We start from the raw sequence: 18577 nt of genomic DNA on the forward strand, positions 1-18577 counted from the left end.
ACAATTGCATTCTACAAATGGGGAAATGGACAGGCAAAGCTCAGCTCCTCATCATGAGCGTTGATGGCGGTCAAGGTGGTCCTCACTAAATTCTTACAGATGCAATCGATATGTCAACCACTAGATCATTCTAGAACAAGCCCCTAGATGGCCCTGATTTTTATTTTCTCCTCCTCCCCACCAGCTCTCCCCGAAATGAATAGAAATCTCAATTTGACTAGGATGTATCCATACAATGGGAAAAAATAGTCCTGAGGGATAAAAGTCAAGGAGAATCTCAAAGGATTTCAGATCTCTAACCTCTCTGTGGTATGAGTGGGTACAAAGGGCAGAAAACAAACCCCCTCTGTAGGTGGCAAGTGGGCTGGAGGGAAGGCACACCTGTTTTTTGGCCTTTTCAAGGCCTGTAATCTCTCCTCTCTTTGAAGTTGTGAGAAATCAGGTGCTTTTGTGCATTCCCATTGTAAGGAGATAGAGCTGAAAGGTTAAATGTCTTAGAAAGGTGAGTCAGGGATGGGAAGGGGCCAGACCCCATGTACCTCAGCATGGCAGCACTGAGTAAGGAAAGAAAAATAACTTGGGAAACAAGGAGGCTGGTGCTTCATTATATGGCTAGGGGAGTTATGGCATAGAGAGTTCCAGAAATTTCTTTGAGGTCATTTCAGGGAGTCTGAGGAGTGACATGGTCTTGTGTATAACTCAGAAACAGAAAAATAAAAATAAAGGCACAAAAATGGATCACTATTAAAATCAGCACTGAGGAAAGCACAGAAAACCAACCTTAAGTAGCTGGCCGTTTCCAGTCCCCAGGAACAAAACCGTCTTGTTCATGACCATGGTGCCGTAGACAGCTGTCAGGTCGGAGTGGATCACAGTAGATGATGCGATTGGTTTGACTCTTTCAGGCCGTTCCCCTTTTTTCTAAACAAGTACACACATGCACATTTTTTAAAAAAGATACTTTTTAACTTTAATTCTCATAACATGTTACCCATATCCACAACATGTTACCCACATCCACCGGGAATGGCTTCTACTGCCCTAAATCTTATAGAAAATCCCAGAGCAACCTTTGTCCGTTTTATCTGAAAAATCCGCAGCTTGCCCAGCCCATGGAAAGCCATCTGTTTACTATGTATTAACGTGTATTGATTGCCAGCAGTGAGCGAGCCATCCTCTTAACACTCCTCCAGCTGATATATGAGAGTTCTACTTTATTGCCAAGAAAGAGCCCACTGCTGAATTGGGAGGGAGACAATCTTAGAGTTGGCTGTCTGCAAGATCCTGCTGCAATGTATTTTAGCTGGGAATTGGCTTCTGTGAGGTTAAACAAGCCATCTCCCAAGATGTGAGACAGACCATCCTATTGGGTCTGAGGGCAGAGAGGCGGGATTATGCATGTACAAGAAGCCCCAAGACAGGGTAATTCATCCAGAGGGTCGGAGGGGATGATCCAGGTCTGGACAGTAGGCACGACAGAACCACCAAACAGTAAAAAGGCCAGACCTGGTGCTGATGCTCTTGAGAAGGAAATGAAAAGCGTTCACTCCCAACTCAAAGGAACTTATTAAATGGTCTGAGGCTTTGAGTGCCTATAATCACATGCTTGCTCCTGATCATTAAATAAAGCCCCTCTTTCAACCCAGTGCAGAGAGTGTCCACCAAAATGTCTTTTTCTTTCTTGTCTAAAGGCATGAAGTGCTTCATGCAGCTTCCTGCCTTTAACGACAGGAAGCTGAGTTTGTTACACAAATCTCTGGCAGATAGGGAGCAGAAAGAGCCGTTGCCGTCTGCAGCTACTGAACACAGTGTGATAACATACTTCATCTGCCAGAGCCCAGCTCCCAACTGTACGAAGGTTTTCAAAGGCACGTTTAAGTTTTAGCCAATGAGAGAGTGGGTAAACTTCAGACAGCATCAATGCAACTCCTAAAATCCACCCTGTTTGGGGAGGGAGGAGGGTAGCGAGGGGGAGGCTAAGACTTATTAACTTCATTATATCATTGCCAACAGTGTTTATGTCTTTCAATTTCTGTCTTATTAAATATTCATTATTTTTAAACCCACCAAGTTTCATTAACATCTAAACTAAATGGACTCGTGGGCTAAATTGATTTCTGAAGGCTTTAAAGGGCTGTCTATATTTCTTTATTGAAATTACACAGCAAGAAAAAGATTAGTTAGCAAGGATTTCTCTCACGCCATGTTCACTTTTCAAGAAAAGATGTCATAACCTAAGAGAAAGTGACTTATTTGCATAAGATATTTCAGAGTGAAATATCAGCTGAAGAAGATTTCTTCAAGCCTGTTACAATTCTTTTTTTTTTTTTTTTCCTGTTAGAAGAAACTTTCTGAAGTTAGGGAGATGAGAAACTCTCCTGTTAAAATTGAAAAAAAAAATCTGTGGGTCTGAGAATCAGAGCAATAGATCACTGTTTAGATAAGGACACCTTATGACTATGAGCAGAAAAAGAAAAACCAACTGACCTTTATATTAAAAAAAAAAGCAAACCAAACCACACCACATGTCTTCCCTTAAAATAAAACCACAATTGTTCAAACTTAAGATCAGCCAACCAGTTCTATTACTTTTATTAAATCTAAGCATCTCAGAGAGGTTAAGTCAGAGAGCTGAATGTCATCTGTGTCCGGACATGGAATGTTCTGGTACATGGAATGTACTGCTATCTTTTACTGGAAGATTCCATTCTCTCTCATCCCAGGGTACAAAGTAATTCCATGGACTGTTGATGATCCATCAACAAGGACCAAATACTCCCGTGTTTGGTATAAAGTAAGTGCTTAACAAGGATATCTACTCTGATCGGCTGGGAATCATGACATCACAGATAGCCTATGCTGAGGTGGGAAAGAAATTCTGTTTGCAAGATATTGGTCCCCAAATAATAGATGGCTCAGAAGCTGAAAGGGAACAAAGACTACTTCCAAATTATGCCTCACCCTTTTCAGTGTCCTTCCCAGCCTTCCGACAACATCAATATTGTAATCGTCTCAATGAAGTCCTAGATCAACAGCCACTGAGTCAACGTTACCAACGTGACCTGGTGGCATAGAACAAACTGCCTGAGACTAGGGGACAGAGAGCTTCAACGTTGCATTCGAGCTTGGTTCTCACCAATACGGGGAACAGACCATTTATTCACCTGTTGCGGATCTAGCTTTCTCAGCTGTGCATGAGGTTAGTGATGTCTGATTGGTAGGATGGTTATGGAAAGAGATAATACGTTGCTAAGAGCTGATATTGTTAAGGGGAAGGATGTCCTAAAGGAACCCTGCAGAGTCTTGTGGACTCCACCCTCTACTCCAGTGACTGGAAACTACAACTCCCAACAGTACCAGGGAGAGAATTGCGAGGTCCCAAGGGAGAAGCTAAACAGGAATTCTGGGCCATTGGGGATTAAATAGGGCACCATTTCATCTCTTGCTCTCTCGTTTGGGAAACGGCTCTCTGGACCACACACCTCTGTGTTTTTAGTTAGCTGAACTGGTAAAGTACTCCAGTTACTTTATATCCTGCTCTCTTTCCCTGGGTTGTTTCCTGTCCCTTTCCCCTTTTTGTAAATAAACCCATTTTGACCCTTTTGTGTGTACCTGCAGTATAATTGAATTTTAAGCCCAAGGGTGAGGCCACAGACAGAAGGCCCAGTTCACTCTGGGCTGCCCTTAACAATATTACCATCATCAGTAACATACCTACTGTGTGACATTTGGTGTATTTTGTATGACCTTTGGGTAGTATAGAGCCGGACCTTCTGGTTTTGAATCCTTGCTTCATCACTTTCCAGCTAAGTAAGTTTGTTCATGTGGATTAACCTCTCTGTCACTCAGTTCCCTCTCCACACAGTAGAAGTGATGATAGCAGCATTGGTGCCATGGACTGACTTAGTACACAAGCCTCAGTGAAGCACAGTAAAGCACAAGCCCCATGGCACAGTGCCTGACACATAGTAACATGTAACCCATACTTGCTATCATTACCTTAGTTAAAAACACAAACAGTGGCTGACACTCCCAAGGCAGTTATTCCTACCTCCTTTACCACAAGATCCCTAATTTTGCTCAAGTAGCAATAAGCCCAAGCCATATGGTAATACCGCTCTCCACTGCCAGACACTTGCTTTTCTACTCCTTAAAGGCAAGAGTGGTCATGTGATACAGATCTGGCCAATGACATGCAAGAAGTCCATAGCTGTGGGAAGCTACTATATGCACAGTGGTGGCAGCCATTTTCCTTGCGTGAGAGTCAAGATGGGACACGAAGTCAACAGGCTGTGATGGGTGCAAGGGAATGATGAGACATCCTAGGTTTTTGAGGACATCAGTGAACACCGACATCAACCTTTAAGGGTTCAAATCAACAACAGGTCTTCTCTCTGTTGTTTCAGTTTTCTGTTTCTCATATCCAAAAACAAGTCAGTGTGTCAGGACGTGGCAGACTCTGGCTGTTCCTTAGCTCTGAGGAACAGAACTGATGAGGGCCTGTTCCTCTCACTCTGGAGGACCCTAGCCAGAGTCAGGATTTTGTAGCCAATTATGGTCGTGAGCCTGGAAGAAAATAAGAAAGAGTGGATTGGGCTCACAAACTCCAAGGGCTTCTCTAACTGAATGGAATGGATTCTTTTGTGCTAGAAACACACATAAATGGACAGGTCCCTGTGAATGGAAAAAAAGAGCCCTCTGAATGGCTTTCTTCAGCTCATTTCAGTAAATGAAAACAAAAGAAAGGCTCCAGAAAAAGCACCTCACAAAAGTGAAGTTAATACCTAGGGAGCCGAGCAGGAAAGGTGGGGGGGAACTAGTGCTGTTGCCCCCCTGGGTCCAGAAATTATTCTCACTCTTTTTTGGGGTCTATTTTCTGTCTTGCCCTTCTCTCCCCTTAGGGCATAATCGCTAACGTTGCTCTCAGCCTATTCTGTCTACTTTATTATGTGTAATTTATTTCTAAATCCCAGCCTCTGCTTGTTCGTCTGTGTGTAACAAGGTTAATGCCTTGTAATGATGCTTTTGCCAGTTCTGCCTTTCATGACAAAATCCAATCTTGATTTAGCGCTAAACCTTGTCTCCCCTTTGGGCTTTCTTGGTTCCCCCTCAGAGTTGTCATCCTGTTTCTCCTGCCTGCCATGTCTAACCGTAACGTCACGCCTACACTTCAGCCCGCTCTCGGAGGGAAACTTTTTTCAGTTTGAGGAAAAAGCTAACTTGTCTCAAAAGATGTTTGGGCTCAAAGGGAGAGAGCCTTGGGCCTGACATACCACAGTGGAAGCAAGTCTTCTCTGCAGGCTTGTGTGCGCCTGTGTGTGTGAGAGTATGCCTAGGACGACAGTCCTGAGCATCAGGAGGGAAACAGCTTAACCTCAGAGTAGGTCCTTCATACTATCTTTCACTGACAACAATATCCGCTGCACAACTTCAGGGGTGCCAGTCATATATTCTAGGGTGTGACTAACACCCTGTGGAGCTCAGTAACTCTCTACAGCCTCTCTGTGTAAAGGATGGGCCCACCCATCGAGGTCCCTGGTGTTCTCAGCCATGATACAGCTGTGATGGCAACAGCTGGGTGTAGTGTGCAAAAATAGGACCACAAGTATGGGGCCCTGCAGGAGTCCCATTTTTTTTTTAAAGATTTATTTGTTCATACAGAACTGGGGTACAGGCCAGAGGCTCAGGGGCGGCGAGAGGCTTCACCAAAGACAGAGTGGGGAGCAGAACAGGCAGATCGACAAAGTACACTGCTAAGGGGAGCAGCGGGCGGGTCAGGAGAGGTCTGCCTCGCCATGTGGTCACCTCCAGGGCAGGCGGGGATTGAACTCATGCGGAAGTGGCTTTAGCTTCTCAGTGCTGTGCTTTAACCTGCTGCTCCACCAGGGAGGGTCAGGAGTCCCATTTTTTTTATCCTCGATATACTAAAGGACTCCCTTATTTTGAATTTTCCATAATGAAAATTTCCTCATGGAAAATTCAAATCAGTTGCCCATCAACTTCTTCCACATTGATGAAACACCTCGTGAGCAGTGAGCATCTTTGCCATTCACTTACTTTGAAGCAATTTCTTGTTCATTTCCTATCACCCAAGAACCTACAGGTAGTTTGGGGCTCTATGCCTCAGGACTGGCCTGTCCCTTCTAGTCTGCTTGGTTTCAGCAGACATCATGCACTTCACTGATGGCATCTATAAAATGGACACAATCACACACAAGCCTGGCCTATTAGTGCTGCTGTGAAGCCCAAATAAAATACCACATGTGGAAAATATCTAAAGGATTAGCATTATCAAGAGAGATGGAAAGAACAATATTCACTCACATTAGTGATTCTATTAGCCATTAAGGCTTCTGCTACTTTTCTTTATTCTTCTAGAGTAGGCAGCATTGATCGGGTTCTGGCTAAATGTATGGCCTCTCTATAATTATCTGAAGGAAGAATAAAATGTGGGGGACTGAAATGATCAAAACGAAAAGTTCAAAGTGAGTAGGACGAATGGAGAGGAAAGTTTAGGAACACAGCTAGGCAGCCTCTACAGCAAGCAGGACTTGGGTTGTATTCTGTCATGACCTAGCGAAATGAACAAAGTGATGAAGTTTGTATTTCACATAAGTCCACCTACTTTTCCACCTTCTCTCTTCCCTCCAAGAGCTCCGCTCCTGAGATTTGTCCTTCCTGAGATGTACTCACCCCTCTATTGATTGCAGCATGATTTACAATAGCCAAACTATGGAAACAACACAAGTACCAATGACAGAGCAGCAGGTTAATTAGACCGGGGCGGGGGGAGCAAGGAATACTACTTAGCTCCAAAAAAGATGAGGTCTTGCCATTTACGGCAACTTGGATAGAACTGGATGGGATTATGCCAAGTCAAATAAGTCAGAGTGAATGTTTCACTCATAGTGGAATACAGACAAAACAGTGAACAAAGCTAAACTGAAAGCAAGCCTGGAAATATGACTGCAGATTTGAGAATGCTACAGGTGGAGGGAGGTGGGGATAAGGTAGGGGCCTGGTGGTATATGGTAGAGGGGTATGGGCGTTCTGGTAATAGGTATGGTGTGGGAATGTACACCCACTTTTCCATCTTCCCTCTTCCCTTCAAGAGCCCCAGGGGGAAGGGTATGACCCTTCTCCCCTGAATCACACAGTGCTGTGAACCAATGTTAATTCAGTAATAACGAAGACTGTATTTTCTTCTTCCTGCTTTATGCCCCATCCTCCATCTAGATCTCCACCCCCACTCTATGACTAATTTCAATTATGAAATTACTTATGAACAGACAATCTGACTCAAATAATTCACAAAAAAGGTCTCAATGGTTGATAATGTGAAAAATGCATTTTCCTAAATTCTTGGGAGCTGAAAGCGCCTCATCCCACCATTGTTTTCCATAAGGTAATTACTGGTGTTCTGGGTGGGGGCTGTCCTGGGTGTGGCAGGGCTTTTAGCATTCCTGACTCCTGTCCACAAATTTCTAGTACCCTCATATCATTCTGACTACCCTAAAAGTTCCCTCCCCCCAACTCCTCACTTTATAAGTACATTTTAAATAGTGGTATCACCCCTCTTGAGAACCACTGCAATGTATCACCAGGTTTCAGAGTTGCTGGGAAATGGTTATCTAGACATTTCTTCCCTCCAACTGTGTTCTCGCATAGTCTTCTTCATCATGGTAAACAGCATCACTAATCACCCTCAACTCCTCTTTCCATCCCTTTCTACAGCCGCATGAAAAAATCTCAGCTGAAATTAAACAATCTTAAGTCTATCTTCTCCATCTCCATGGTCTCTATCCAGTCCAAACCCCATCACCTCACTCCTGATCTACAGCAAGTCAGATCTTCCCCTTTCAACCTGTGCTCTATTCTCTGCCTAGTTGTCAGTGATCCTGTAAGATATAAAGGGGTCACATTACTCTCCAGCCTAAAATTCTTCAATGGCCACAAAACATAAAATTCCTCAGATCCTATCTCAGTTGTCCCTTGCCACTCTTCTTCACAGAGCCTTGGTGCCACAGTGGCTTTCTTTTAGATTCTGTAACAAGTTACCATCTCCTGACTCCTTTGCAGGTCCTTTTCCAGCTCCCCACTATTTACTGTCTTGTAGGCTGGGTCTTTTTAACCTTTCAGGTTTCCAGTCCATTGTTATCTGCTCATGGGCACATGACTACAGATCTTTCATCCCTACCACAGTTGTTATTCTGAATCCTAGCACTTCACTTGTTTCCTTCAAATTATCTAATTATTAAACAATTGCTTGTCTCACAGAAGGCCCCTACAACAGTTCATCTTATTCTGTACTCTGAATGCAGCATATACCTCAGCAGCTGACATATTGGTTGTCTATAAACATTTATTGGATGGATGAAAAAAATACATGGATCAATGTCTGAATTCTTTCAGTCAATACCATCCAAGGCAAGCCTGGTACACTGGTGAGCAGATCTAATAATGCAGAGTTCTGCAACTGAGCCAAAACTTGCCACTTGTAAACACTTGTGGGTCTTGGCTTTGCACTAGGGAGCAGCATTAACCTACTCCCAACCTTTTTACTACCTTGTATCTTGGCCTCCTCTAAATTCCAGTTCATTGTCCTAGTTCACTGACAGCGTGTAAGAGACAGTTTCTGGGTGTCTTGCCATCTCAGTCCATAGACACTACACAGATGCTGTGTATTTAAGAAAAGTGAACACAGAGCTGTAGGTGTTCTCTAACCAAAGCGAAGACTAATAGAATTGTTCTTTGCCATGATAAAAATAGCCTAGTTTATGTACATGAACCTGCAGTATTGGATTAACTCTTTAAAATAAAAACCACATAATGGTGGTATAGGAGTAGAGAAAGAACAAGAGGTAGCCAAACACATGGGTTCGAGTTCAAGCTCTATCTCTAGTGTGTGGTTCTTGAGCCATTCATTCAACCTTTTGGAGGCTTCTCTGCCCATCTGAAAGCCCAAACCACACTGGCCAAGGACTCTTAGCTAAGTAAATGAACTAAGAACTACAGATGGGAATAAATCCCCCACTGTCAAAAGAAACCAATTAAATGAGTCTTGAAACAAAATGCAACATTTTGCACTGCATGTCACTGGTCTTGCAACACACTTGGTTACTGAAATGGCTGGAGTAGCAGTGTGTAGAATTCAGGGCATCCTTGAAATTGGATGAGAAAAAAAATCTTCAGCTGACTCAAAACGAAACTGAGCATTTCCTCCCATTCTGAATGCAGGCCACAGTGGTATTAACTGAACCTGTGACTATCACCCAGAGAAATCAGATTTTTTTCATATCATTTATAGTTGTGCAGATACCTTAAAATATCATTTATGCTCATCTCTACTTTGAAATTACAGTACTTTCTACTGCTAGATCTTGAGATTTAATGTGTTAAGATATATTACTATATCTCAAATAGAAAAAAAAACAATTTTGTTATATCTTTCTATCAACATAAATGGCTTCATTTTGCAATTCTTTGTTTTTATTTTATGCATTTAAAAACCATTATTGTGAGAAGGCAACCTACAGGCTCCAGCGCACACGGGCTCCATGGGATGAGGAGCTCCTGGTAGGGGCAGAGGTAGTGCCATGCCCAGGAAGCTGATATTTGAGACACCCACTGCCACTGGCTTATCTGGGTTCCCGGCCCCCACCTGGTGCCTCAGGAAATTAAGGATTAGCACCCAGAATCTAATTTTTAGATTGGTCACTGATGTGTTAGAACAGCTGGTGTGTTAGATAATCTGCTTCTCAAGTTGACTCAAGATCAGGCTGGGGATGTGGTTAAACATCCAAGAATGCGGCCTCTCTGGTGATGGGTCACAGGGAAACCTCAGGGCTTTCTTGCTGTTACTACTAGGCTCTTATCTGTTGGTCTATAATCACTGCCGTCTCTACTAAGAGCTGGAGAACAGCTTCTTTCCAGATTAAAATGAACATGTATTGAGACCCCACTCAAGATCACCTTGTTGCGCCTGGAGAAGAAATATTATATGGCACAAAGGAGTGGACACAGGGCTAACACGAAGCAGGTTTAAATACACCAGTGCTGACTCAGTCGATTCACATCTCAAGGCTGAGCCCGTCTACATACCAAGAGATGAGTTGTATAGTTGCATACCAAGGACTAAAGAGTCACTAGTTGTGGGACCACCCCCCACCCCCAGATCCTTTCTGCCTCATGGCAGTTCATCATCTAACATGAAGCAAGAGTCATACCAGGAACTTAGTTGCATATTAGGAACTGAGCAAAAGGTTGTTAAATAAGACCCCCAGGCTGCTTACCTCAGGTCACCATGTTTCACAAACAAGATACAGACTGGCCTCTCCCATCAAAGCTCTTTCAGCCCAAGTGGTGCTGTGCTGAGTCTAACATGGAGCCTGGCATATGGCAGTCACTCCAGAGGGGCTTCCAGAGCACAGTCCTAAATCCTAGCTTCACAGCCAACTGCCTGCTCAGTGGCTCTTCCCTAGTGTCTCAAAGTCATGTAAAATATCTACAAAAACGAAATGTGTCCTCTAGCTGCTCACGAACACCTCCCAATTCTACATCTTAAAAAAGTGATTTCATTTAGTCCCTCTCTCCTCCCTCACTGCCACCACCTCAGATCAAGTCTTCAACATTCTTCCATTGACTGATTGCAATCAGCGAATCCACTGGCTTTTCTCCATTCTGCCTCACTACCCCTCGGGGCCAAGGGGCATACATATTTCTTGCCTGGGCCACTTCAAGAACCTCTTGGGGGCTTCCCTGCTTCCACTGGGACCAATCTTGCATCCATTCCCCACAGAGCAGCCATTATTTAGGAATTCAAATCCAATCAGTTCACCTCCTTTCATAAACTCTTCTATGCTTTGAGAATAAAATATAATCTCCTTCCCTCTGCCTGCAAGGCCCAAAGGATCCCACTGCTTCTTCCTAACTCCTCCTCTCACACACAGCCACACTAAGATTTGGTTCTTCCCATTGACTGAGTCCTATTCCCCTCTTGCTGGCGCTGTTAGCTTTCCCATCCTCTATGGAGATATCCACTGCTATCCTTTCTCATCTTTTTGTCTCAACCAAAGAGAATCGCTCCCAAGACCCCCACTAAAGTGCTTCCATTATATCCTCTGTTTAGTTCCTTCCAGCCCCAATCTCAGCCTCTGCCTCAGCTTCCTCATCTGTAAATCGTAAGTAACACCATTACCCACCTCATAAGGTTGTGAGTTAATACTGGTAAAAAAAAAAAAAGGGCATAGAACACTTGGCCTTACTTGCTACACACTTACTGACTGTGTGTTTACCACATAACACTTTCACACAGTACTTGGCACTTGATAGGAAGGCAAGAAATAGTGTTTGAACTGATAATGGCCATTGTAGTCAGTTGCTTTGACTCCAATCTTGCCTATCTTCCTAGAGATCTTTCTAGAACACAATCAGATATCTGCTTACAACTCTGCTGCTGTTTGCCAACAGTCACCAGTTGTCACACACCCTGCTTGGGAAGTCTTTGAGATTCCTCAGGGATGGCTTGGGTGGGGGTGGGGCATGTTGGAGGATTAACCCCTGCTTCACCCTCTCTCAGCACTTGGCAATGGTGTCCTCAGAGCAGCAGGTCAACAAAGACTGCTAATCCTTTCCTCATATTGAGCTTTTAGTTAAGATTTATTTTAAAGGCCCGGTTTGAAAAATCTGACAGCGACTGACCATCATGACAGCCCCCTCTGCCTGTCTTGTTAAGCCCTTTGCCATCTGGACCTGGCCACTCCCCAGTCACTGTGCTACCTGCAGTTCACAGCTCATTTGATTTCCCCGTGTACAAGCTGTTCCTCTGTAGAACTCCCTGCCTTGTCCCACAGCCGTCTGTCCCGTCTCCCCCCCATTCGCCCCCCACAATGCCAGCATCACCTCTGGACCCTCCTAATCCTCCCAGGCAGAGTCTGAGGCTCCTTCTTAGGGATTCCACAGCTAAATCTTTTTGCTAAATCTCTCTTACAACTTCTGCCTCACTAAGTTATGGAAGTTTCCTTTACTCACTGTCTAGAACAGCAGGGGTTCAGCAAACTACCACTTTGGGGCCAAATGTGCCCCACATCCTGTCCTTACTAATAGCCCATATATATATATAAGATGTATTTATTTATGCATACAGAACTGGGGTGCAGGGCTAGTGAGAGGATTCACCAGAGACAGAGCGGGGAGCAGAACAGGCAGATCAACGAAGCACACTGCTGAGGGGAGCAGCGGGCAGGTCAGGAGAGGTCTGCCACGCCATGTGGGTCACCTCTGGGGCTGGAATGGAATTGGCACGGATGCAGCTGTGGCCAGCTTGCGGTGCTGCACTTTAACCTGCTGCGCCACCAGGGAGGGCGCACAGTTTCATATTTTAAAATGGTTGAAAAAGCCATGTTGAAGCGGCTTTGGCTAGCCTCGTAGTGCTGCACTTTAAAAACCACTGTGCCACCAAGGAGGCCAGGGAGCTGACCCACATGGCGCGGCATTTTCCTCCTGACCCACCCGCTGTTCCCCTCAGCAGTGTACTACCTCAGTGGGCCTGTTCTGCTCCCCACTGTCTCTGGTGAATCCTCTCACTGCCCCCTGCACCTCTGGCCTGTACTCCAGTACTGTACGCATAAATAAGTCTTTAGAATAAATCAAATGGTTGAAAAAAAATCAAAAAAAGAAGACCTCATTCCAAGAGAAAACCCTGACATTCAGACTTCCTGTCCATCAGGTGTGATTGGCATGTCACCTCACCTCTTCATTTGCAGCCCATGAGCCTACGGAGCGAACAGAATCCCCATTCAGCATGCACAGGCTGAAAAAGGTTAATCTGTTCCTGTTGTCTGTGGCTCCTTTCACACAACAGCAGCAGAGCTGAGCAAGGGCCAGAGACTGCACATGGTCTACATCAAGTCTAAAATATTGATGCTCTGAATGTCATAGTAAAAGTCCACAGATCCCTGCATGGGATCCCAGATCCCAGATCCCAGCGTGGGCCAGTGGTAGGGCTGTGGGAGTGCTGAGATCAAGTCCTCTTTATGACGTCAGAGTTAACTACTGGGTAGATGACCAAACCAATATGAAAGACAACTGCACAAACAGACACAAAGTTATAAGGCTATTCACTTTTGTGGTAAATAAAAATTAGCATAGTCATCAAGAAAGAAAATTAAAACTAAGAAAAAGTAGGCACACATTCCATTAAAACAACTGACAACACCATGTCCCTACGCTGACAGGCAGGTTTAAGACCGATGATGCCTACAAACTGGCCTACAGCTGACTAGGATTTCCCAGCTCAGGCTCAGACTTCATCAGCTATGTGCCATGACGGTCAGGGAAGGCGGGGGTCCAGCACGAAGCTTGAAGGGGGTAGAGATGGTTCTGGCTGCTGCAATCAGCACGAAGGTCACAGTATGCCTCTGCCACCACTCCACTCTGAGGGACCTGCTCACCCTGCCTACTGGGGGCCATCATGCTCAAGCCCCTTCTGGTTGGAACAGGTGGCCGTATCTGCCATAGAGACAACAAACCCCTACCTGCAGTAGGTCTCTAACTTGGTGTGAGAAAGAGAGCTGGATCCAGTTCTCTCTCTTTCCTGGTAATCTGAACAAAATAGTGGGCAGCCAAAACCAAAGTCAGATGCTGCTGAGAGGCAAAGAGGGACTCACAGCAGGGTGCAGCACATTCTGGTGGGGGCAGATGTTTGAGGGAGCAGACTGGCCTTTTAGTAGCAGGATTAAAGGAAGCAGCTGTGCTAAGTCATGTTGGTTGTGCCATTTTCGAGTAAGTGTCCATCACTTCCCACCACAGAGCTCCTTCAGGCTGCCTTGGGTCCACCCCGACCACATCAGGAAGCACTGTCCTATTACGGCTAATAATCATGATGGTGGTGTCAGTAAATGCAGACACACACTTACTACAGGCCAAGTCGTGTCCATCCTACACATATTAATTCATCAGTCTGCACAATGATCCTATGAAGCAAATAAGAACCCCACTTAGAGATGAGCAGACTATGAGAAAGGACCATTTTCCCAAGACCGCACAAGTGGAAGGTGGCAAGTTTGATCCCAGGTGACCGAGACTTCCAAGTTCATACATGTAACCACCACACAGAACTGCTCTCATTGCTAGATTTCTATGTAATTCCACATCTAAACCCACCCCCTTATATGAAGCCCTGTGCCCTTATCTGACCGTACTTATGTAAATCTTTGCTTCATACAACCAATTGTGCCTAAGCTAGAAATTGGTGTCAGGACTGATGTTGTGAAGGGTAACCCTCAGAGAGAATTTTGATTTATAGAATTGGTTCAGGCATTTTGATTTATAAAATTGGTTCAGGTTAACAGAAGAGTGGAACAGTCTAGAACCCCTGACCCACCCTCCCCATCTTGCAATGCAATGCAAATGGATTGCTATATGCAAGAGTGAAAGAGATCATTAAACTCTGATCTCTAGGCTCTTGAGATTCAGATTTTAAGTTCAATATGGTGAGGCTTTAGAAGATTCTAGGTATTTCTTTAAGCAAGTAGAAGAATAAGAAATGTAGTGGAATGAGTTGTTTACCTTATATGGCCATAAGTAAAATGCAGTGGGAAAAATTGGGACCAGGTGCTTCAGCAGAATACAGGAAAATTGTGCCTCCTTTACAGCAGCAGTTCTCAAACCTGAGCTATATTAGAGTCACCTGGAGGGAGTATAAAAACAGATTGCCAGTCCTACCCCCACCCTGAGTTTCTGATTCAGTAAATCTGATGGGAGCCTATGAATATGTATCTCTAGCAAGTGCCCAGGTAACGCTGATGCTGCTGGTCCAGAGAACACACTGTATGGATCACTTTCCTCTTGTCACTAAGACACTGACCATGGACATTATTAAAGTACACAAGTTCCGATCATTCTGGGCTTCTACGGTCAGAGGTAACCCCCAAGATGGCAAGACCACAAGCCCAGTTAGCCCAATGAATGGGAAAAGCCCAATGACTTGGAAAAGCCCAAGGAGCAGAGAATGCCAGATAGTCCAGAGAGGGAATAAAGAGACTCTGACATATCAGACATTATTAAGACAAAAGCAATCTTTAAGGGAGGTGGCCAGACGTAGGCAAGTGCTGTTGCTAAGTGCACAAAACAATCCCAACAAGATTCTTAAAGACCTTCATTTATGCATTGAGCACGTATCTGTCAAGACCTAGTTCTATACAGATACTATGCTAGGTACTCTGGATCTGAAGAAAACAATGTTCCAAGGTTTCTGACCTCTTGGGAGTGTACATTGTAATTGTGGTTGCAATTAATCAGACAAGAGTGTCTGTAACCAAGATTTAATAGGCTGCAATCTCTGGATTTAGTTTAGGAGCTACTTTGCATTCAAGAACAAAAAGTCCCTTGAAGCCCCTCAGGTCTGAGGATGTTTGGAAGTCTGAATATAAAGACTGACAACAAAGCCCAGAAGTGAACTGCCCAGAAACGCAGCCCTCCAGAGGCAACTACAGTAGCCAGATACACAGACCTATAAAAAAGAAAACCTACCCTTGCCTATCAGATGCATGTAATAAGTAAAATCCATCCTCTAGTCTACAGACTAGAAAATGGCATGGTGGGGTCAGAGCAGAAGTGGACTGAAGTCAACGGACTCCACTAAGGGTGGTTCTGGGCCCTACTTCCACGTGAGGTAGCTAGGAGTGTCTTGTGTTACTGTCTGTGGGTGAGCAAGTGAGCATTTTTAGTTGTTTGCTTGGCCGTTCAATTATGTCAGACTTTGGAATTATGTGGTTGTGGAAGAAGGGGGTATATTTCCCCAGAACGGGTAGAATGATTTAGAAAATTCAGTCCTTTGGTCAACCCTACAAGAAAACATACCACCCTTAGTGTATACAGAGGGATGAGCTGCCATGTTTCAACCACCAGCAGCCTTGATCTCAATCATGGCAATCAAAAAGCCTGGGTACAAATACTCTTCCATCAGTAGCTCTGGTTGGGTGGAGGCTGCAGGAATTTGGGGATAGAAATTAAATGAATTACCTTGAACATAATTTAAAACATTCACATATTGACCAAACACAGAGAACAGACAGAAACAAAATTGCATAGAGCTTTAAAGCACACTCAAGGGGAAATCACTAGCCTCAACCCCACATCTGAGGGAAGGTTGTTTGTTGTTTCTTTAATTAGGAAATTTTGAGGGAAAGTTTGAGATGCAGCCGAGTAGCAAAAAAAAAAAAAAAATACAGAAGTAAATACTAACACACAAGGTTAAGCTGGAGGGCTGGCTGCTTGTTATCCTGCTTAGCTGACCTTGAGCTTCCTGATCTAGAAAATGGGAATCCTCCTCATACAATCAACTTGGGATTTAATGAGGGGCTCAAAAGAGAGTAAATGGAAAATGCTGTGTAAATACGAATTATTAGAGGGACTGCAGCTGCCTGCCTCGTGTGCTGCCTACTGAACTGAACCTGCTGTGGTGGTGAATGGGGATCAAAGTTGGTGCTGAAGCAGAAAAAGTAATGGCCCAGTGTGTAAACAGCTGAGTGCACACTCACTACACAAACATCTCATAAATTAATCTTCAGCAGAAGAAGCTGAAGGGGAGGAGAACCAGCTGACCAGCGATAAGGAGAGAAAACAAGAAATGCAACCCAGTCACCCTGTCACTTCGCCACCCATGGTTGATTGAAAAGGAAAATAAGAGCGAGTCACCCAGTAGGCAGGCAAAGCCTGTCCCAGTGCCTCACTGCCTGTGGATTACTGCTACAATGCCCGTGTCTGCTCTGAAGAAATCACTGTAGGAATCTATTGAGGCTCCCTCTAGAGTGTTTCAAGTCCATCTCCTGTTTCAGGCACCTATAATTCAGCATGTCTTTTCCCAAACACACATTCAAAACCTGAAAATAAAAATGTAGAACAAATGCAAGCAAATGACATCATTCTTCTGAGTGACAACTGGGGGCACACTGATCCCATGACCCCGTTAACTGGGGAAGCCTGCTATTGTCGTTTCCCTAGCGAAAACCTTGGCACCCAGCATTGTTGACACTCCCAGGAGAACAACTATCCACTAGATGAAGTATCTTATCTGCGTATTTAATAGGTTAGAAAACTGTCAACTTTTTCATCAAAACTACCACCTTTTTTCATTCAAATCCCTCTTGTAATTCGATTCCATTAAGGCTTTTAAATGCATACTAGCAGCAAGGAATTTACTTGAATGGGGAAAAAAAGCAAAACTCCAAGCTCCCACCTGTGCAGCCATGACAAGCTTTTGTTTGAACCAGAGTATATTATTTAACTTGGATGACAAGCTGGGGGAGGGAGGGGGGTGAGAAGCCGGGTAGGAGACCCTGCCTTTCTGAATACACAGCTCTGAGCACACTGGGAGTTCTTGACAAATAACAGCAGCAAGAAATGCTGTGGAGGGACCTACTTTATTTATTTTTCCAATTGCAGATTCCTGGCAGCATGTATCTGTCCCTTGCTTGCTTTCCTAGGGACCCCTCTCTCCTAGAAGCTCCCATGAAGATGGATAAACCACTAACTTCTCCTTCCAGCCTTCTCGTCCCAATGCAAGTAGGAATACCTGATCAAGCCAAAACACAGATTCTGAGCGCATTCAGGCTGCCTGCTGGGTTTGGAAAGAAACTAAGTCCTCCAGGGCTTAGAAGGGCGTGTGATGCAGTCAAGGGAAAGGCTTTAGCTCTGCCCATGCACACAGCTGTCAGATGGCAAAGCCTGGACCGCCACTGTTACTACCTGCTGTGGGCCTCTGAGCCGGTCTTGTCATTAACCCCAGAGACCAAGTGTGGCCAAAGCCTGACACTAAATAATACTTGGCGGAACTTGCTAGCTTTGCAATAGAGAAGTAAAAGGGGATGATTTTTACCAAGCTTGATCTATTGCATGATAAAGATCTAATAAAGACAGTTCTCAAACATTAAATTGTATACAGCAAGGCTAAGTCATTTAGGGAGCAATGTGGAGTCTTTATGTTTTTAAACACATTATACTATTAACTAAGTGAAGGGGTAACATGTCCCAGCACACAAGTGACAGGCAAGGAGGAACTAGCAAGTGACCATTCTAAGGGGCCTTGCAAAAGACCTGTTTTCCTTCTCCCTGGATAATAAGGCTAATAGTTGGTAAGATGCACTGTGCAGGATAAGGGGCGGGTGGGGTGGGAGTGTCTCTACACACACATGAATATACCTTAGAGCCAGTGTTTCCCTGCGTGGTTATACAACAAATGTGTGACACAACACATTTTCCAAGTGGAGATGTCTCTCCTTCCTCTGACGCATTTTACAGCAAAACAATGGCAACACCTGTAGCCCTGCATTTCTGCTCTTTGATTTCTGTCCAGTTATAAAGGAGGCTCTCAGCAGGCTCCCCTCTCCGGAGCCATATGTGGAGTTGATGTGCCAGCAGCCTTGGAAGGAAAACAGCCTCCAAGAAGTGCACAATGGCCCCACAATCTTCATCCACTGGACTCTTAAACCGCCTCTATCTTTTCCAGTCAAAGAAATGCCACTCTCTGGAGTCAAGCCGAGCTGCCCCAGGAGGCCCGGGGAGACCGCTGCCGTTT

General features: G+C 44.6%; 1 protein-coding gene across 1 annotated transcript in view; it reads right to left on the reverse strand.

Moving 5' to 3' along the window:
• The window catches only part of PLXNC1 (plexin C1), a gene marked incomplete at its 5' end in the record, with an annotated part of 137266 nt that overhangs the window by 116843 nt on the left and 1846 nt on the right, over nt 1-18577 (reverse strand). The window contains one exon of the mRNA XM_012735138.1: nt 781-921. Within this exon, the coding sequence (XP_012590592.1) occupies nt 781-921 (141 nt within the window). The remainder of the gene's footprint in view (nt 1-780; nt 922-18577) is intronic.

This window comes from Condylura cristata, unplaced genomic scaffold (genome assembly GCF_000260355.1).
Source record: "Condylura cristata isolate star-nosed mole 26May11 unplaced genomic scaffold, ConCri1.0 scaffold00004, whole genome shotgun sequence".
NCBI classification, from domain to species: domain Eukaryota; kingdom Metazoa; phylum Chordata; class Mammalia; order Eulipotyphla; family Talpidae; genus Condylura; species Condylura cristata.